Here is a 21,981-nt window from a genome sequence, read left to right on the forward strand (position 1 = left end):
TTCCTGGTCTTTTGCTTTTGTCATAGAGATGCCCCCTTCGGGGGTCTTCTGGAGTGGAAATCATGGTCAGTTTCTTGATCTGAGTGCTAGTGACTAGATGGGTTCTGTTTGTGAAGATTCATCAAACTATGCACTTAGGATTTGTGTGCTTTTCAGTATGTGTACTATATCTCAGTAAGCAGTTTTTTTTAATCACTCCCTCAAAAGAAAACATCTTTCTATAACATAGACAGGCATACTGAAGAGAAAAACTGAAATAGAGTTGACACTAAGTGGGAGCATTTGAGGCTGGAGTGACGAAGGGAAAAAGCACACATGCCCTCCACGCTCAGAGCTGGGAGTCAGAAGTGATATCACCCAATGAGTCCTCTGGGTTCTGTACTCGGATCATCTCACCTCTACACACTGAACCAGCTGCAATATGAATGCACAGATCCCAGAAACAACTAGATAAGAGGACCTCTTTTCTCCCCTTGCTTACAAAACTTTTCTCTCTTTACCCAGTTACCAAGGTCACCTCTAAAGAGGCAAGTTGAGTAGATAGGGGACAAAAGAGGGGAACATTTTCACTGTAAAACCCTTTGTATTTTTTAAAATTTTGTACCACATGCATGTACTATGTGCTCAAAAATTAATTTTTAAGTATGTTCTCCTTAAAGGAAGGTAACTGAGAATCTTCTTTCCCTACCACCGGATTCCTGATGTTAAAGGGATTCCACAGACAGAAGACCATGAAAGGCAGCAGTTTTCTATAAACATAAAAATAGTAGAAATAACCTAAATATTCCATAAAAAGGGAAGGGCTATATACATTGTGATCTGGCTACAAGATGAAATAGTCTGCAGCCACTAAAAACATGAAAACCATAACAACTACAGGAGGGAAGTTATGATATATATGGAGTAAAAAGAAAAAGTTCAAATACAAAATAAAATAATTCATATAATAATTACAATGATATAAACTAAATATATGACCATGGACACAGATAGAAAAGGAATTCAGTTGGGTTAGAAGAGTGGAGTTACTTTTGTTTCCCTGCCTTTTTGTGGTAGTAAAATACATACAACATAATATTTATCATTTTAACCATTTGTAAGTGTACAACTCAGTAGCATTAAATACATTCACAATGTTGTGTCACCATCACCATCATCTGTACCCAAAACATTTCATCATCCCCAACACGAACTCTGTTCCCATGAAACAACAACCCTCATTCCTCCCTCCTCCCAGCCCCTCTCTTCTACCTTCTGTCTCTATGAACATGCCTATTCTAGGCACCTCATACAAGTGGATTCATACAGTAGTTGTCCTTCTACGTCCATCTTTTTTCACTTAGCATAATGTTTTCAAGATTTATCCACACTATAGCATGTCTCAGTACTTCGTTCCTTTTTATGGCTGAATAATATTCTATCATATGGATATACCACATTTTGTCTATCCATTCCTCTGCTGATGGACATTTGGTTGTCTCCACCTTTTAGCTATTGTGAATCATGCTCCTATGAACATTGGTGTAGAGATAACTGTTCAAGGCCCTGCTTTCAATTCTTTTGGAAATATATATACATGTGGGAGTGGAATTGCTGGGTCATACGGTATTTGTTTCCCTTTTTCAAAATTGCCTTTAATGCTGTTACATTTATTCTCCCCAATAACAATGAACATTGGTCAATAATAGAATGGTAATACCCTAAGAGTCTAGTGCCTTATTACAACTCTTCTTGATTTCCATTCAACCGGACAATTATAGGCAATAGTTCAAGAGATGCCTTCTCCTTATGAATAGGCTTAAATTACTTTTGCAGCTGCACCATATCAAAGCACAGTCCACATTCTGGTTAAGACCTCAGTCTTCAAAGTCAGACAGAGGCCAGTTCACTACCTTGTCACCCTGGGCCAGTTACTTAAGTTCACAGAGTCCCCATTTCCTACTCTATAAAATAGAGATGATAATAGTCCCTACCTCATGGAGTTGTGTTCAAAATGTTTAAATACAGGAAGACAGCCCAGCCATTTGTAGACCCCTAGTATATTATGTTATTATTACATTAAATTATGGTCATTGGCAAGTCATACAATATCAAAGGGACCCCACAATGGTGATGCCCTTACCATTAGCAACATTCTCAAAAAGAAAGAAAAAAAATATATGTTGATACTACGACCCTACCTCAAAAGTCTAATCTGAAATTCAGACTTGAAAAGGAATTACTGCACTTCATCTGAGGGATGCATTTTAGCAGTTCCCATATTTTGGAAGCAGATCTTCCTAGTAGCTATCAGTGCTTAACCCAACCAACAGAGTTGAAGAAACCTACACAAGGAGAATCTCAAGAGTTCAAATGACTTCACATGTGGCTCAAGGAATCAGTCTCATTTCTTTATTCCTCCCTTCTGTGGAAAAGATTTCAATTCCCTTGCAATCAAAGATCAAGGAATACTGTATGTTTTCCAAGCCTTCCCAAAAATTTCATTTCAAATTTTAAAAACAATAATGAGCAGTAGTTTTCATGAAATGTTTTTATCAATATCAATAGGCCTCAAAGAACTAACAAAACTACTGTATCACAATGTTGTTTATGAAAGACTATAAATAATCTACCTGTCCAACAATAGGGGAGTAGTTAAATATTTATAAACTTTAGGGTTTCAGGACCCCTTTATCTTCTTAAAACTTATTAAGGCTCTCAGAGAATTTTTATTTATTTAGGTTATATTTATGTATGCTGTAATAGAAAATTTTTAATGAGGAAAATATTTAAAACATAAGAATACACAAGCATGCATTCCATTAGCCAACAGAAAAATGATCTCATCCCATGTCATAGAGCATCTAGAAAACTCCACTGTACACTCATCATGAAAGAATGAGAGTGAAGAAGCCAAATAGCATTCCAATATTATTATGATAATAATACCTTACAGGGTTTCCCTGGTGGCTCAGTGGTTAAGAATCTGCCTCCCAGTGCAGGCGACACAGGTTCGAGCCCTGGTCCAAGAAGATCCCACATGCCACGGAGCAACTAAGCCCGTGCACCACAACTACTGAGCCTGTGCTCTAGAGCCCGAGAGCCACAACTACTGAAGCCCATGTGCCTAGAGCCCCTGCTCCGCAACAAGAGAAGCCACCGCAATGAGAAGCCCGTGCACCGCAACAAAGAGTAGCCCCTGCTCACCACAACTAGAGAAAGCCCGCAAGCAGCAACAGAGACCCCACGCAGCCAAAAATAAATAAATAAAATAAATAAATTTTTAAAAATAATAATAATAATAATACCTTACAGACCCCCTTGAAAGAATCTAGGAGACTCCCAGAGATCCCTGAACCACACTTTGAGAACCACTGATCTAACCAAGGGGTCAGCGAACTTTTTCTATATGGACCACAGAATAAATATTTTAGGTTTTGCAGGCCATTTATTCTCTGTGGCAACTACTCATTTCTAGCACAAAAGAAGCCATAGATGTTATATAAAGAAATGAGCATGGTTGTGTTCCAATAAAACTTTACTCTCTATAAAAAAACAGGCAGTGGGCCAGATTTGGCCCATGGGCCATTTTTACCTGCTGACTCCTGATTTAGACAATGGAATGTCAGGCAGGTATTAAAATTATCCTGCAGAGAAGGAAAGAAATCATAAAGATCAGATCAGAAATAAATGAAAAAGAAATTAAGGAAACGATGGCAAAGATCAATAAAACTAAAAGCTGGTTCTTTGAGAAGATAAACAAAATTGGTAAACCACTAGGCAGACTCATCAAGAAAAAAAGGGAGAAGACGCTAATCAATAGAATTAGAAATGAAAAAGGAGAAGTAACAACTGACACTGCAGAAATACAAAGGATCATGAGAGATTACTACAAGCAACTCTATGCCAATAAAATGGGCAACCTGGAAGAAATGGATAAATTCTTAGAAATGCACAACCTTCCGAGGCTGAACCAGGAAGAAATAGAAAATATGAACAGACCAATCACAAGCACTGAAATTCAAACTGTGATTAAAAATCTTCCAACAAACAAAAGCCCAGGACCAGATGGCTTCACAGGTGAATTCTATTAAACATTTAGAGAAGAGCTAACACTTATCCTTCTCAAACTCTTCCAAAATATAGCAGAGGGAGGAACACTCCCAAACTCATTCGACGAGGCCACCATCACCCTGATACTAAAACCAGACAAAGATGTCACAAAGAAAGAAAACTACAGGCCAATATCACTGATTAACATAGATGCAAAAATTCTCTACAAAATACTAGCAAACAGAATCTAACAGCACATTAAAAGGATCATACACCATGATCAAGTGGGGTTTATCCCAGTAATGCAAGGATTCTTCAATATATGCAAATCAATCAATGTGATAACACCATATTAACAAATTGAAGGAGAAAAACCATGTGATCATCTCAATAGATGCAGAGAAAGCTTTTGACAAAATTCAACACCTATTTATGATAAAAACCCTCCAGAAAGGAGGCATAGGGGGAACTTTCCTCAACATAATAAAGACCATATATGACAAACCCACAGCCAACATCGTCCTCAATGGTGAAAAACTGAAACCATTTCCACTAAGATCAGTAACAAAACAAGGTTGCCCACTCTCGCCACTATTATTCAACATAGTTTTGTAAGCTTTAGCCACAGCAATCAGAGAAGAAAAAGAAATTAAAGGAATCCAAATTGGAAAAGAAGAAGTAAAGCTGTCACTGTTTGCAGATGACATGATACTATACATAGAGAATCCTAAAGATGCTACCAGAAGACTACTAGAGCTAATCAATGAATTTGGTAAAATAGCAGGATATAAAATTAATGCACAGAAATCTCTTGCATTCCTATACACTAATGATGAAAAATCTGAAAGTGAAATTAAGAAAACACTCCCATTTACCATTGCAACAAAAAGAATAAAATATCTAGGAATAAACCTACCTAAGGAGACAAAAGACCTGTACACAGAAAATTTTAAGACACTGATGAAAGAAATTAAAGATGATACAAATAGATGGAGAGATATACCATGTTCTTGGATTGGAAGAATCAACATTGTGAAAATGACTCTACTACCCAAAGCAATCTACATATTCAATGCAATCCCTATCAAACTACCAATGGCATTTTTTCACAGAATTAGAACAAAAAATTTCACAATTTGTATGGAAACACAAAAGACCCCAAATAGCCAAAGCAATCTTGAGAAAGAAAAACGGAGCTGGAGGAATCAGGCTTCCTGACTTCAGACAAAGCAACAGTAATCAAGACAGTATGGTACTGGCACAAAAACAGAAATATAGATCAATGGAACAGGATAGAAAGCCCAGAGATAAACCCACGCACATATGGTCGCCTTACCTTTGATAAAGGAGGCAAGAATATACAGTGGAGAAAAGACAGCCTCTTCAATAAGTGGTGCTGGGAAAACTGGACAGCTACATGTAAAAGAATGAAATTAGAACACTCCCTAACACCGTACACAAAAACAAACTCAAAATGGATTAAAGACCTAAATGTAAGGCCAGACACTATCAAACTCTTAGAGGAAAACATAGGCAGAACACTCTATGACATAAAACACAGCAAGATCCTTTTTGACCCATCTCTTAGAGAAATGGAAATAAAAACAAAAATAAACAAACGGGACCTAATGAAACTTAAAAGCTTTTGCACAGCAAAGGAAACCATAACCAAGACCAAAAGACAACCCTCAGAATGGGAGAAAATATTTGCAAATGAAGCAACTGACAAAGGATTAATCTCCAAAATTTACAAGCAGCTCATGAAGCTCAGTATCAATAAAACAAACAACCCAACCCAAAAACGGGCAGAGGACCTAAATAGACATTTCTCCAAAGAAGATATACAGACTGCCAACAAACACATGAAAGAATGCTCAACATCATTAATCATTAGAGAAATGAAAATCAAAACTACAATGAGGGCTTCCCTGGTGGCGCAGTGGTTGAGAATCTGCCTGCTAATGCAGGGGACACGGGTTCGAGCCCTGGTCTGGGAAGATCCCACATGCCACGGAGCAGCTGGGCCCGTGAGCCACAACTACTGAGCCTGCGCGTCTGGAGCCTGTGCCCCGCAACGGGAGGGGCCGCGATAGTGAAAGGCCCGCGCACCGCGATGAAGAGCGGTCCCCGCACCGCGATGAAGAGTGGCCCCCACTTGCCGCAACTAGAGAAAGCCCTCGCACGAACCGAAGACCCAACACAGCCAAAAATAAATAAATAAATAAATAAAGTAGCTATACAATTAAAAAAAAAAAAAATTTAAAAAAAACTACAATGAGATATCATCTCACACCAGTCAGAATGGCCATCATCAAAAAATCTACAAACAATAATTGCTGGAGAGGGTGTGGAGAAAAGGGAACCCTCTTGCACTATTGGTGGGAATGTAAATTGATACAGCCACTATGGAGAACAGTATGGAGGTTCCTTAAAAAACTAAAAATAGAACTACCATATGACCCAGCAATCCCACTACTGGGCATATACCCTGAGAAAACCATAATTCAAAAAGAGTCAGGTACCACAATGTTCATTGCAGCTCTATTTACAATAGCCAGGACATGGAAGCAACCTAAGTGTCCATCAACAGATGAATGGATAAAGAAGATGTGGCACATATATACAATGGAATATTACTCAACCATAAAAAGAAACGAAATTGAGTTATTTGTAGTGAGGTGGATAGACCTAGAGTCTGTCATACAGAGTGAAGTAAGTCAGAAAGAGAAATACAAATACCGTATGCTAACACATATATATGGAATCTAAAAAAAAAAAAAAAAAAAAAAGGTCATGAAGAACCTAGGGGCAAGATGGGAACAAAGACACAGACCTACTAGACAATGGACTTGAGGATACGGGGAGGGGGAAGGGTAAGCTGGGACAAAGTAAGAGAGTGGCATGGACATATATACATTACCAAACGTAAAATAGATAGCTAGTGGGAAGCAGCCGCATAGCACAGGGAGATCAGCTTGGTGCTTTGTGACCACCAGAGGGGTGGGATAGGGAGGGTGGGAGGGAGGGAGACACAAGAGGGAAGAGATATGGGGACATATGTATATGTATAACTGATTCACTTTGTTATAAAGCAGAAATTAACACACCACTGTAAAGCAATTATACTCCAATAAAGATGTTTAATAAAAAAAATTTTTTTTAATTATCCTGCAGAAATATTTATGCTAGTAGGGAAGAATAGTCATAATAAACTTGAAATGAAAAAAAGCAGATAACACATGTACAGTATTTTAATACTTGCTAAAATATATATACACACACACATACACACCTTTCTATATCTTAAAATTCTAAAACATCATACATTAAAAGCTATTAGTTATTATCTCTGGTTGTTGGTTTACATGTGATTTTTCTTTTTGCTTGTCTGTATTTTATATAATGAATATGCACTGCTGTCATTATAAATTTGTTTAAAAGTTTTTCTTAGATATTTAAAAGAAAAGCAATATTTGGAAATTTTGACATTTATAAATTATACTGATTTCCCTTAAGAAACATGACTGTTTCACAGAAAGTACAACCTATTTGCTTACCAGTTGTATTGTAAACTGTTTGGGAATCCCCTTTAGTCCCATTTGGTCCTCGTGGAAATATGTCAAAACGATACTTGGTTCCAGGGTATAAGTCACCAATGACAATACTTTGTTCGGTGGTTGTTTGACGTACTACAGCTTCATCCCATGTGATATATATCTCAAAGGAATTAGAGTCATTGCTGTTCCACGCTAAGCCAATTTCCCTTGTGCTGACACTTGTCACTCGAAAGTCAGAAACTGGACTGGGGGCTGTGGGTAGAAAGTAAATGACTAGATTAAGAATCTATTTCTCCGGAAGACAAGGGTGACTGAACCTCACAAAATATTTACAATGAAATTAAACGTACACTTGGGACACCCGACCTCTCTTTTTCTCTTTTTTGTATTATCACCTACAACACAAGCCCCTCAGAAACTCATGTTTCTAACCAACAAGAGAACACTTGGCCACAGGAGTGCAGAAACTGGTGTTTAAGTTGTACAAAGTCATTCAAAGGAAATGAGAAGAGGCGTAAATTCTCATGGGTCAAGGGCTCAGGCACCGGAGGACCTTGGCCACTGCTGGCTGCCTATGTTGTATACATTACTTAGCCTTCCAGAGTCTCTGTTTAAGGAAGTGCAGCAGAGGCTGCTGTTGACCCCCAAAATCCATTCCCCCCTCCGTTTTCCTTAATCATACACCCCCAGATTCTTAGCAGTGTACATGGCTATTGGAAAGAAAAACTACATTTCCCAGCCTCCCTTGCAACTAGGCTAAGTTCTGGTCAATGGGATGTGCGTATAAGCACCACATGGCTCCTAAGAAGCATCCTTAAAGGATGGAGCATTACTTTTTATCCTTCCTCCTTCTTGTAACTGGAATGGGGGTGTGATGCCTGAAGCTCAGGCTGCCTGGCTATAGAACCAACAATGTGGCAGTGACTGCAGCTTCCTGACGCCAGGACGGCAGCTCAGTACATTCCTGGAGCCAACAACTACAGCCAGGGCTGCTGTCAGTGACACAGCTGGGGACTCCCTGGATGGGGAGTTCTGCACCCTTAGGCTGGGAGTCATTTCTGGGTCCCAGCCTAGAGCTGCACCCCACATGTTGTGAGTTGAATTGTGTCCCCTCAAAATTCCTATGTTGAAGTCCTAACCATCAGTACCTCAGAATCTGACTATATTTGGAGGTAGGATTTTTAAAGAGGTGATTAAGGTGAAATGAGGCCATTAAGGTGGGCCCTAATCCAATCCATTATGACTAGTATCCTTATTAGGTTAGAGGGAACTATATTCAATATCCTGTGATAAACCATAATGGAAAAGAATATGAAAAAGAATATATATATGTATAACTAAATCACTTTGCTGTACAGCAGAAATTAAACACAACATCGTAAATCAACTATACTTCAATAAAATTAAAAAAAAAAAAAAAAAAGAGGAGATTAGGACACAGACATGCACAGATCAAAGGAGAATCATGTGAAGACACAGGGAGAAGCCGGCCATTACAAAGCCAGGAAGGGAGGTCTCAGAAGAAACCAAGCCTGAATCACCTGATCTCAGACTTCTTGCCTCCAGAACTGTGAGAGAATCGATTTCTATTGTTTAAGCCTCCCAATCCGTCATACTTATTATGGCAGTCCTAGCAAACTTACACACCAGCACTTCCAATGATTCTATAAACCCTCAGTTCCCAAGATAAGATCCTCTTCAGTTTAAAATAGCTCATGGTTTCTGTTTCTTGCAACTGAGCAGTAGCTAACCATCCCATCCTGCCTAGCATTGGGCTTCTTTTATAATGAGAGACAAATAAACTCCTGTCTTGGATACTTGGGGAGTTTGTTACTCACAGTGAACCTGATCCTAACTAATAGAGAGATTAAACAGTAAAAAAAAAAAAAAAAAAGTAAAAGGTGAAGAAAAGAAAGCAGATTTCATTTAGTCCAAAGACCCAGTCAGAAGACGTTTGTAAGAGTGCCTAAGGTGTGCTTCTTGGAAAGCAACAGACACTCGAATAAAGTATTCTGGTAGGATGAGTCCTGGGTCCAGAGCCAGGCACCCCTGGGTTCAAGTCCCTGCCCTGCTGTTTACCAGGTCTGTGGTCTTGGGCAAACTCTTCAGTTGTGCTGGGCTCTAGTCTTTTCATCTGTAAGACAGGGATCCTAACACCTACCGTGAAGGCCACTGCAATACATGTAAAGCTCCTGGCGCAGTGCAATACCGATATTACTATGTTATTACGTTACTACTCTACTGGCACACCATTAATGTTTTAATTCCTGGACCGTCCTTGGAACAGAATGGTTTTTATTTGCTGCCTAACATCTTGTCTTTAAGAGGCAGCTGGATCAGAAGAAAGAAAAGACAAGACATAGCTGTGTCCTATTTCCTTATAATGTCAGCATCCAAAGGACAAAGGGACATGAATAACCAGGTTCTTTTTGTCTCCATGTATCAACTTGCTCCCTGTCGCTAGCACACGAGAATGGCCGTCACCAGCGCAGGCTGGAGCTGAGAGAGCCCAGCTGTCTGATCCCACCTCTGACACTCACAAGGTATGACACCTGTCCATAGCGTCTCTCTCGGCCTGGGCTTCCTCATCCATAAAATGAGGCCAGTGCCATGTCACAGACTTGTGAACATTACATGAGACCGTGCAAGGAAAGCACGTCCCGCGATGCTGGGCGTGTGGGCAGGGTCAATCAATGGTCACCGTCATAAGATCACACAGCCTGAAGGTGGTAAGCGTCCCTGTGGACCCACAAGCTGAGCTGTGCTTTCCTCAAGGGCAGGAATGGAATTTGTCTTGTATCTGCGCCTGGCGCAGAGCAGGCAGGCAAGAAAGGTTAGCAAAGCAATGAGTGGACTCACGGGTGTACACTTGGAGAAAGCCCGGTATGCCCTCGGAACTGTCGTTAAGGAAAGGCCGCACTGTGATGTTGTATAAGGTGCTCGAGCTGAGTGAGGTGATGACGGCACGAGTCTCATTGACAGTGAGATTGAAGGAATCTGTCTCGCCAGCAACTTGTATCTTGTAGGTATAGACAGAGGATGACTCATTGTCATTGATTTTCCAGGTCAGGGTCAAGCCTGTGGCACTGATGTTCACAACTTCGATGTCAAACACCTGACTGGAATCTGCAAAGACACAAGAGGAGTTAACAACCACCAGAATGGCCAAGCCAGACAGAAAGAGACAGAGAGGGAGAGATGCTGTCATCAAGGAACGTCATCTAATCTAAGGAACACTCTTAGCGATTCTTCCTTCCTACTCTACACCATTTAACGCAACATACCTGAGTGTAGGGTGGTCCCAGCAAAAGTCAGGCAGCATCTTCAGTGAAGAAAACAACCTGGCCAATTGCAACTGCATAGTTACTCTACGTTCTTCTTGTGAGCTGACTCTTAGAGATGCGATATACTCCTCAGACAACAACATGGACTCTACACGTGCCCCCCTAGGTGCTGGGTGACCCCAAAAGGTCTCAAGCGTACATCCATCCAAGAATGAACACTATACCCTACATGATCAAGTAAAGGTCACAGACTTTCGCATGAGGCAGGTCTGGGTTCCAAGGTCAGCTCTACTTGAATAGGCAGGTGGATCTTAGGAAAATCACCGAGCTCAGCTTCCTCATCTATAAAGTCAGGATAATAATCCTAACTCAAGAAAACATAACACAAGAGTGCTAGTTATTCACCACTTGCCCACCCCACTCTCCCAATCCACCCTCTGTCCTTCTCCTGCCTGCTCTGTGCCCCGGGGAGGCTGAGCCCTGTACCTTGCATCACTGGGGCACAGGTGGTGGGTAGAGACTCTGCCAGGTGGCCTGGGACCAGGTTCCACCAATGAGCGATAGGGGCAGGCTACTGGGGGGCTGGAGGAGAAAGCAGTTGGAGTCCTTCTCCTCACTGCCTCCTGCTCTGGGTCACCTGTTCTGACATAGCTGTGTCCTCCACTGCCCCAGCCCTCGCTCGGCTCCAGAAACACCATCTCCTCCCCCTTACTCTTCAGCCTTGGAGGTGATTTCCTATCATGACTAGTCTCAGGCGTCTCAACATCCTCTGATGGTGTCCTTAACTCCATCCCACCTAATTAGTCGCTTGAAAAGTGCCTGGTACCATACATGTGTATCTGTGTGTATGCGTGTGTGTGTACACATGAGTATACACACACATATACATACACACACAACATAGAGAGGGTTAAGGCTATAATATAATTATTATAATATTATATATTATATAATATTGTTATTATTTATTAAGCACTAGGACAGTCAACACAAACCAGGCTTTGTGTATATCCACATGACCAAAAGCCAAAAATGCAATCACTATTACTTTAATTCCACTCAAATCACTTTAAAAAGCAGGGAACCCCAGGTCCACACTAATCCACAGGCCGCTTTTCGCAGGATCAGGCAAAAAGGCCCTCCTCTGGATGGCTCTGCCCCGGGGGGTGTGGCTGGGTGAAAGGCCCAGAGACTAGAGTTCAGCCCCACTCACCTCCCTGCACAAGCATCTTGTATGTAGGACAGCCCCACCACTGTCAATGGCACCCCTGGAGGAGTCCCTTCCCCCCTTCCCTCCTCCCCCAGCCAAAAATTGCCCCCAGGTATCCTATAACACATCCTCCCAGCCCCTCCAAAAGAGAGAGAGCAGCTCTCAAAACATACATCTACCATCTCTCTAGGAAATGAATCAACCCCTCCAGAATCATCAGAGTCCTTGAGATGTTACCTAGTCCCAGTGCCTCTCCACTTTCATAGCTCAGTGGCCATCATCTGCACTTTCACTCATGACGTTTCCTCAACTGACATATCCTCCTCCTCCTCCTCTCCATTTATCCAAATCCTATCCTCCCTTCAAAGAAAGTTAGATCCTCCCTGTAGAAGAGGCCTTCCTTTGGGATTTAACATTAAAATCAGGCTCTAGCCTTCCCATGTCCACAGCACTTAGTGGGCAACTGTAGTGCACAGTGACCATGGGTTGCCTATGAAACATCCAAGTCCCTCTTCCAAAAGGAATCCCAATCCCCCTTGTGGGGAGGAAGTGCCTGTCACCCACGTGGAAGCTGGAGGGACAGCGGCTCCCTTCCCCAGCACAGCCATCTAGAAAGCAACATGACACCCTCTCCACCCTAGAATCCTGAGGGAGTGTCACCAGCTCCAGCACGGACCAGCCCTCCAGAGTTTCCTGGATGCTGGACTGTTTTCTGTCCTTGGTCCTCCAACCTCCAGCCTTACTGCCTCCATTCTATGGATCTATGACAGCCTTTCGGAACAGATATATTTTGGGGGTTTGTTTGTTTATTTGTTTTAATTTTTATTGGAGTATATTTGACTTACAAATACGATGTGTGTTAGTCTCTGCTGTACAGCAAAGAGACTGTCATATAGAATAGAGGTATTGTTGGATAAGATAACCCGAGTCAGTCTGTGTTGCCTGCAAGCAAGCCCCCAACAGCTGCAAGGCTACAGCATTTGTTCCTGAACCCACAGAGCCTGACCGTGTGCTTTCCCATGTATGTTTGCCTTGATTCCCCATCTATACTGCAATTCTTTACCCCCTCATCAGCACCAATCCAAAAAGTCTCTAAAACTGTTCAATTTACAGAGTGGGAGTGCTGACAAATTATAGGTAGAAAGCAGCAATGTGCATGTCAGCAAGTGTCATAGGAAGGTCAGTATGCCTTCCAAGTTCAGGCCAAAAAAGGAAACTCATTTTCTTCTCTCAAGGGGAAAATACTTAACCAACATGGACAAAATGAATATCAAGCTACAAGAGAAAAACATTATGCCAGTTTGTCTCGTTGGCCAGTATGCAGAGCTATGAAAGAAAGAATGAGGTAGCCCCTAGCATCTGCACATGGTAGCTGCTCAAGGAAATGAGCAGCTACGTTGTAATGAGCTCCAGGAAAGAAGGGTCTTGGCCACAGAGTTCAGAAGAAACTCACTGGATCTGCTCTGCCCAAAACCTCTTCCAGAAAACTCTCTCCCACAACAAAACTACTTATGAAGCAAGAGATAACTCAGAACCAGAATCACAGAATACAAACTCTGTGCTAGAAAACTCTGGCTGAAGCCACTTTACAAAATTCAACGTACTTGTTTTGAACTCTGTGGCGCGGGACTGTCCTTCGGCACCACTTGCTGCTCGAGGATAAACAGTGGCCTTGTACTGTGTGTCAGACTTTAACCCAAAAAGCAGGACTTCCGTGGTGTCTTGGGGCAGAGAAGGGTCAGAGGACGGGGCTGCAGGTTCGAGTCCGTATATGTACCCAGGGGCAGTGGGGCTCCTGGGTGGCTGCAGAAAGCGGTCTGTGTTGCTGGCATCTGTTTCAAACACAAAAGGCAAAGACGTTACCTGCGACAGAAGTGTATCCCTGTCTTCTGTCAGCGCCGGTGCCCTCCCCACCGTAAGATGACACATCAGACAGTACCCACAGCTGGGACTCCACAAATACCTGTTCCCTTCCTCCCCCAGAGATACACATGCTCCTGAAAGGGCCTTGATGTGGGGGTTTGGTGAGTTTTTTTACCTTTTCTTTTTTTAAATTGGGGTATAGTTGTTTTACAGTGTTGTGTTAGTTTCTGCTGCACTACAAAGTGAAACAGCTGTACGTATACATGTATCCCCTCCCTCTTGGACCTCCCTCCCACCTCCCCTCATCCCACCCATCTATGTCACCACAGAGCACGGAGCTGAGTTCTCTGCGCTATACAGCAGGTTCCCACTAGCTATTTGTTTTACACATGGTATTGTATATATGTCAATCCCAATCTCCCAATTCATCCCACACCCCCTCTTCCCCTCCACCGTGTCCGCACGTTCGTTCTCTGTGAAAGGGTCCTGATTTGGGGCAGGTATTTCACGTTGTACTTTTAGCCCAGGTAGCACCGCAGATATTTGCGCTTCTCTCTCCAACTCAGCTATTTGCATCTCTCCCCAGCTTCTTTCAAGAAACCATCTTCTCCCACCCAACTCCAAACACGGATTTCCAGGACAACCTCATGATTCACACTTGGCTAAGCAGAGCCCACTCAAGGAATTCTTTCCCTGGACCAGTCCCCTGCTGAGAGAGGGTGAAACAAGCAGAACTGCTGAAACAGGGGAAAGTTGGTAAAAAGAAACAAGCAGGGAAGAGAGACAAGAGTCACCTCATCTCTTCCTTCAAGGCCTTGCTGCCCCTGGTGGGGAAATATACACGAGCCAATAAGTTTCTCTTTTAGTCTAAGCTATTTGAAGTCTGATTCTGTCACCTGCCATCAAGAATCCTGACACCTACTTTGTACATCTGTTTCCTTATGTGTAAAATGGGGATTGAGTACTTGTTCTCAATTCACAGGGTTACCCCTGAAAATTCTATGAAGTCTGCAAATAACTACTCCACTGTCAATGCAGAAGACATCTGCTAGATTTGCCTGATAAACAGCCCTTTTCTCATTGGATGCGGTTAAGTTCCTCCAGTGGGCCTACTTGGGTTAACACATCTGTTATCTATCCAACCAAAAGTTTAACAAGCTAAAGGGCCCAGCTACTTTCCTGGATGCCAGACTCCAAAAAGTTTCAACACCCACTGTGCTGACCTGTAAAATAAGAACATTTTCCCCTCCTTCTTCACACACTCGTGGAGGTCAAACTAAAATGTGGAGAAGACCTCTATAAATTCTAAACTCCGTACAAATTATCAGAACAATTTTTCTTAACTATAAGTTACTGAAAGTCAAAACCAGCAAGGCAGATCAGAAGCCCACTTTTGTAACTCACCTAAGCTATTTTCTGTAACCAGAGGGTCACTCTGTGTCTTATTTGAAAGATACAGGGTGACCTTGTTTTGAATCCCTGGCTTCAGGTCTGAAATATTGACTGCTAAGTTTTGAGTCGACTCCTGGCTTCCTTCAATGAGCATCCGGAAGGTGTCAGTGATGTTATCATTCTTCCAGGTAAGAGCAACGTGCGTCACACCCACGAAGACAACACGAAGACCAGAAACTGGATGAGGCTCTATTTTAAAAACACACAGTGGGCACAGATGGAATAAGACACTTGTAGTCACCTTTCATTAAGAATGACTGGGGACATTGATGTTTCAATGTGACCCACTAAAAATACTTCCTTTATATCAGAGTCCAGTGCAGTTCCATCATTTTCACAGCAGGGAGAAAACTTATCATTATGGAGAAAAGAATAAACCTTAAAGCCATAATTTTTTAGGATCTGAACTATTCTCCACGACAGTTAATTCCAACAGTGATCTGACACTCTTCTAAATTGCCCTTTTAAACAGCAGCATTTAATATTTGTTTTAGATATCAGGAATAAGCATCCAAAAAAGTGATCATTTGCTACATCTAAAGGTCTCAATTCCAGATAATACAAATAATATTTCACAGTATCAAGACATTTCAACTAAGACCCTCTTCCCTGTATTCCAACCCCAAGGGAAATCTTCAGAAGATTTCCAGTCTATACCATCCCCCCGCCGTTCTTTCTATCACTTTATTTGGCTGGTTGTGACATAAACCAAACCATTTTGGCCAAGATGACAGCCACTCCCTTCAACCTTGAGATAAGAACATGGAGATTCAGAACAGCAGGGTGACTTGCTCAAGAATGCACACTACTCGTAGCATCAGGGAAACTAGGACCCAGGGCTCCAGCTTTAAGCATGTATTGATACAAGCACAGGGAGCACTGCAGACAGATCCACAGCCCTGCTTGAGGAGGCTGAACGCAAAGACACTGGCCTGGATGACGGTGAGGCACCATCCAGCTGTGAGGCGAGCCGATCCATTCTGCAATTCTGTTCTTCACATCAAATGTTTCTGATGCAAAGATTTCTACATTTCTTTAAAAAAGACACGTGCAACACGAATAAAGCAGCCAGCTCAATGATCCGGGTAACTGTTATGAACGCCACTGTACCACAGTGCTCTGGAATCAGGCTGCTGGGTTCCCACTACATGATGCTCAATAACTCTGGGAGCTCAGAAGAAACTTAACTTCTCGGCATTACCATTTCTTCCGCTGTAGCCCTCAGGGTTACTGTGAGGACACCCTGATGGATTAAGGACAGCTAAGCACACGGTATGTGCTCAGTAAACAGTAGCTGATAAACACAGCCTTGACCTTGGGGGCTTTAAGGTGGAGTGAGGATCCTTGGTTCCTGGGCTGCGTGCTTCTGGCCACCTGGTCACCTCCCCTTTCCTATAGTCACCGATTCTGTACCACCTTGTCCCATCAGCATTTCTAAATTCTGCCTTCTTCTTCCTCCTTAATTCTCTTCTATCTCCTCTCTGCCCTCCCCTTCTTTTCCTCTCTCTCTCACAATACAGCCAATCTTTACTGTGGGTTTCTGTTTTCTCTAAAACTGTGCTGCCAACCTCCAGGAGGTTTTTGAAGGTACCTGTGACATTGCATCCCTGTAGCTCCTCTCTCTCCAGTTCTTTTTACTTACTGGGCATCTGGGCAAGATTTTCTTTAAAGAAATAGTTTCCAGGCTTAAAAAGAAAAAATGTTGAAAACCACTGGTTGAGCATTGGCCCGCGCCGTGTGCAGAAGGCGACGTGCCAGGCGGCCACTCCACACCACGGGCTCAGGAAGTCAGCTTCCCACAGCCTTCACCGGCCAATGAGAGCTCACCCGACACAGGGTGCGATCAGAAAACCAACACAGGACCTCTTTTTTTTTTTTTTTTTTTAATTTAATAGCTACTCTTTTTATTTATTTATTTATTTATTTATATTTATTTATTTATGGCTGCGTTGGGTCTTCGTTTCGTGCGAGGGCTTTCTCTAGTTGCGGCGAGCGGGGGCCACTCTTCATCGCGGTGCGCGGGCCTCTCACTATGGCGGCCTCTCTTGTTGCGGAGCACAGGCTCCAGACGCGCAGGCTCAGTAGCTGTGGCTCACGGGCCCAGCCGCTCCACGGCATGTGGGATCTTCCCAGACCAGGGCTCGAACCCGCGTCCCCTGCATTGGCAGGCAGATTCTCAACCACTGCGCCACCAGGGAAGCCCTGGACCTCTTGTTTAAATTGTGTATTCTTCTCAGCTTAAAACGAGCGTCTCATCTGTTTTTTATATTTTTGGTTCTTTCCAGCTTAAAAAAAAAAAAGCTAAATTTGCAGCTGTAACAGGTGGCTCAGGGTACTGACATCTAAACTAAATAAAAATCTAAGCTTAATAAGAGTCACTGGACTCATTTCATTTGAAGCACATATTCCTCTATAAAGTATATCAAACTTTCATGCCCAACAGAAGCTCCCAGGAATATAAATATAGCATCAACTTCCCTAGGGAGATTAAAAGAAGCCTAGTAATTACCAACACCATCAAGACACATTTCTTTTTCTTTTTTTTTTAATAAATTTATCTATCCATCTATTTATTTATTTATTTAGGGCTGCGTTGGGTCTTCGCTGCTGCGCGCAGGCTTTCTTTAGTTGCGGCGAGCGGGGGCTACTCTTCGTTGCGGTGTGCGAGCTTCAGTAGTTGTGGCTCGCGGGCTCTAGAGCACAGGCTCAGTAGTTGTGGCACACGGGCTTAGTTGCTCCGCGGCATGTGGGACCTTCCCAGACCAGGGCTCAAACCCGTGTCCCCTCCCTTGGCAGGCAGATTCTTAACCACTGTGCCACCAGGGAAGCCCAAGACACATTTCTAACGGGTCTCTATTCCCAAGCCTTAGCAGAAAAGTAAGTATTAATCAATAATAATGAAAAAAATTTTAAACCAAACAGTTGGAAGTAGCTAAAATATCCCAAAACACACAGGACCTTAATACTGAGTGATCCTGCCACCTGAATTCCTGGGCTTGAAACAATACAGAATCTTTTCTCGTCTTCCACAGTTAATGAAAATCAATCTCTTTCCAGCAGGCAACTTGAATGGGCAAGGTTCTAGGATACAGGACAAGAAGGATGGTTCATGATTATTCCTGGGAGCTACTCATCTTACCTAATGTGGTATCTCCTGAAGTCCCATTGCTTCCTGGACTTGAGTATGTGCTGTTACCACCTGTTTGATTTGCAAGACTCATCTGCCCATTTTCCATCTTACTCGTTACTCCAGCTGTGTCGTTTTTCCAGGTTAGGGTCACGCTGGTTGGACTGATGGTAACAGCTTCTGTAGGACTGGGTTCTATTTTAATATTGTTTCCCAAAAAAAGGAAAGAAAAAAATTATATTTCGAAAAGAAATGTAAGAGTAAGGACTGCTCTGTATGTCTACTTTCCAGAAGTGAATTTTGCAACCACAGAATTTCATTTCTCTTTATTTGCCTCCTGGACTTCCCTCCAACAAAATACATTTAGATTCCCATATATACATGTATGCATGTGTGTTAGTGAAACAGAAGGCTATAAAACAAAGATAAAAATAACAGAGGGTGGCCTTGTTGGCCATGACTTGAACATGGAGCTAAATCTGTACAGAAGCTGACATAAAAGAGACCTGAGATGCAAAATAAGTCTATCTCCTGATTCTCAGAAAACACTGCTTATGGAGAGGCATGTACAGTGCAGAAGCATGTGGTAACTTTTTTTCCAAACCCAGATATTAGGAGGAAGCTCCACAGTTCTCTAGCCTAAAGATGGCATAGGACAGAATGGCATAAAGAGAAAAGAGCTGGTCTTGGAATCCAGACCTGGATGTAAGGCACTGCTCTGCCCCTTAGCTGTGTGACCTGGAATTAGTCCCTTAAAACATCTCAGTCTCAGGTTCCTCTGCTGACAGCTCTTAAACACAAAGGATTATTATTAAGGCACCCTGAAATTGTAAACAAAGTCACTGGATTTGGACATTCAAAAATCAGGGCCCAGAGTCCAATCCTGCTGTCACTAGCAGGTGATTGTACTCGAAGTCATCTCACTGCTCGGAACCTCACTTCATCACCTGTCAAATTGTAGATGTACAGGATCTTAACACAATGGAAGCCATGATGGTTATTAACAGTAACTAAAACTTCAAAATGGATGCATCCTAATTACAGTCTAGATGGAGGAGTAACAACTAGAAACAGAAGTTACCCTTATTGCATAGGCAATAAGGCAATAAGGACCCAGGGCCTTATCCCAGAAGAAGAAAGGGGGTACAGGTAACACCACTTCAGCATGCATGGGACCTTCAAATGACAGCACGGAGGGTGTGCCTTACCTGGAACCTGGGAGATGCAAACATTTACCCAATCAAAGAAGAAGGGCAGGAGAGGAAACAAGAGAAAAGAAAAGGGACCAGGCACAGAAGAATGTGGTGGCCCACAATTCAATAAACGTCATGCCAGAAAGCCCCTCAGACTTGAACCTCCCCTCTATAAAGTAACCAGTTCACAGTGTCAGAGTAGCATTTTGGCAGGTTATCATTGTGGCGCCACTTGCAATCAGCAGTGACGATGGTGATGGGGATAATGATAAAACAATAGCCACAGTCACAGCGTGAGGGCAGCAAGAACAGCAGCAGTCCTATTCTGGGTGCTGGCTGGGTCCCAGGCACTGCGCCAGGTGCTGGGCACACATTTTCTCATTTATGCTTCACAAGAACTTCATGAAGAAGGCTATGGCCCCATTTTAAAGAAAGAGAAATATATCAAGAACTAAATTTTGTTGATTCATACAGGGATTCTGTTTATACAGGGAAAGGTTTTTAAAAAGCATTTTTTTTTATTTATTTATTTTGCGCCGCACCACAGGGCTTGCAGGACCTTAGTTCCCCAACCAGGGATTGAACCTGCACCCTCGGCAGTGAAAGCGTGGAGTCCTAACCACTGGACCACCAGGGAATTCCCTAGAAAAGGAAGTTCTCAACTTTCAATAGTTCAGCAAAGTACATCTTAAAATATCTTTTAAAAATATGTGTGTGAAAAAAATATATATATGTGTGTGTATATGTATGTATTTTTGGTAATAAAGATGAAGAAACTGAGGTCTAAGAGGACCAATGACTAGCCGCAGGGCATACAATGAAACACTGACAGACCCAGGAAGCAAACCTGGGACTCTGATTCTCAGTCTGCGCTCTTCACCACTACGCCATCGTAGTACTGCTCAGACATGTAGACACTGACATTCTCTAAGACCCACAATCCATCCCAAAAGAAAAGTCTCGCTCACGTATTTGCACTTCTTGGCAGCAGGTACTGGAGCCATTTGAAAAGGTGAAAAGATAGTGCGTCCCAGGAACCAGCCCTGAAAATGAAGTCTTCCCATCACTGTCTGCTCGGGGAAACTGCTGACTCTGGTCACTCAAATCCGTTACATTTATCACTGAAAAGTTTCCTGGTGCCTTGATAGATTGAATCTCACTGGCTGTAGATGTCAATTCAACCAGATCACAGCGGGAGCCTAGAACACAGGAAAGAAGAACGAAATGCAAGCTAATAAAACGGCACCTCCCACCATACACCAGCCATACAACAGACTTTTTTATTATAATTTTTAAAACGCATCATAGTTCCTTCATCTCCCTTTCCCCACTTTACAGTATCACCTCTACACACAGATGTTTTCTTCTCTTGCACCAGTGATTCAAGCCTGCACAAGGAACCTACCAGTTTATTTACCAAACTGATTAACAAGGAAGAAAAAGCAATTGTAGAACTCTTTCTATTGTTTGCACAGGCTTTGCATAATTACTGTTATTAACTGAGCTTTTCTTTATTAGAAGGTTTCAGCAGGGCCTGCCTTCTTTGTATGGCACTGTGAGAACATTCTAATTATTTTATCTCTATGGTTCACAGACTTTGAGATTTTACCAACCAGGAAAAAAAAAAATAGTCCTTGAATTTTGAGGACAGACAAAAGCTACCAGTTTTTATTTTTTCAAAAACGTACATTAAAAAATTACCAAATACTATTAATTTTATTTCTTATAGAAATAAATAATTTTATTTCTTACAGAAACGAATTATGATCCAAAAAATTAGTAAGGACATAATCCCAGAATAAACGGTGATTTCAACTGAATATATTTAGTTTCATAAAAAACTTATTATACTGTCCTTATTTTTCTCATTTTACTACAGACCTGGGAGGACTTCAATGGGACCAGCAACTGGGATTCAGCCCTCCACATGGAAGCAAAATATCCAGGAGGCTACGTCTGGTTTTCCAAAGGTTATGCAAAGCCTGTACACCATTTTAAAAATCATGTGGTAATGTAGCAACACAAGAAAATAATTATGGGATAACAGTACATGAAATAAATATAAATGATACTGCATTATGAAAACTGTTTTTTTTTGATCACCTAGAGACGTAGGCTAGAAAAAAAAAATCACAGAAAAATTATTTTTTTATTTGTCAGGATTGCACAAATAAAAAATTTTTTCTTTCACTTTCTGTTTTCACCCTCACCCCACTTCTAAAGAAAAATTGGAAACTAAGCAAGTTTTAGCAAATTAGCGTTT

At 42.1% G+C, this 21,981-nt stretch overlaps 1 protein-coding gene across 1 annotated transcript in view; it reads right to left on the minus strand.

Moving 5' to 3' along the window:
- Nucleotides 1-21,981, minus strand: part of PTPRJ (protein tyrosine phosphatase receptor type J) — a 166,691-nt gene that overhangs the window by 33,212 nt on the left and 111,498 nt on the right. Inside the window, exons 3-8 of the mRNA XM_057552876.1 lie at nucleotides 20,687-20,917; nucleotides 18,538-18,720; nucleotides 15,351-15,587; nucleotides 13,688-13,915; nucleotides 10,449-10,715; nucleotides 7,590-7,841 (exon numbers count right to left, since the gene is read on the minus strand). Coding sequence (XP_057408859.1) covers nucleotides 7,590-7,841; nucleotides 10,449-10,715; nucleotides 13,688-13,915; nucleotides 15,351-15,587; nucleotides 18,538-18,720; nucleotides 20,687-20,917 — 1,398 coding nt within the window. The remainder of the gene's footprint in view (nucleotides 1-7,589; nucleotides 7,842-10,448; nucleotides 10,716-13,687; nucleotides 13,916-15,350; nucleotides 15,588-18,537; nucleotides 18,721-20,686; nucleotides 20,918-21,981) is intronic.

Source organism: Balaenoptera acutorostrata, chromosome 9, assembly GCF_949987535.1.
Source record: "Balaenoptera acutorostrata chromosome 9, mBalAcu1.1, whole genome shotgun sequence".
Classification (NCBI taxonomy): Eukaryota; Metazoa; Chordata; class Mammalia; order Artiodactyla; family Balaenopteridae; genus Balaenoptera; species Balaenoptera acutorostrata.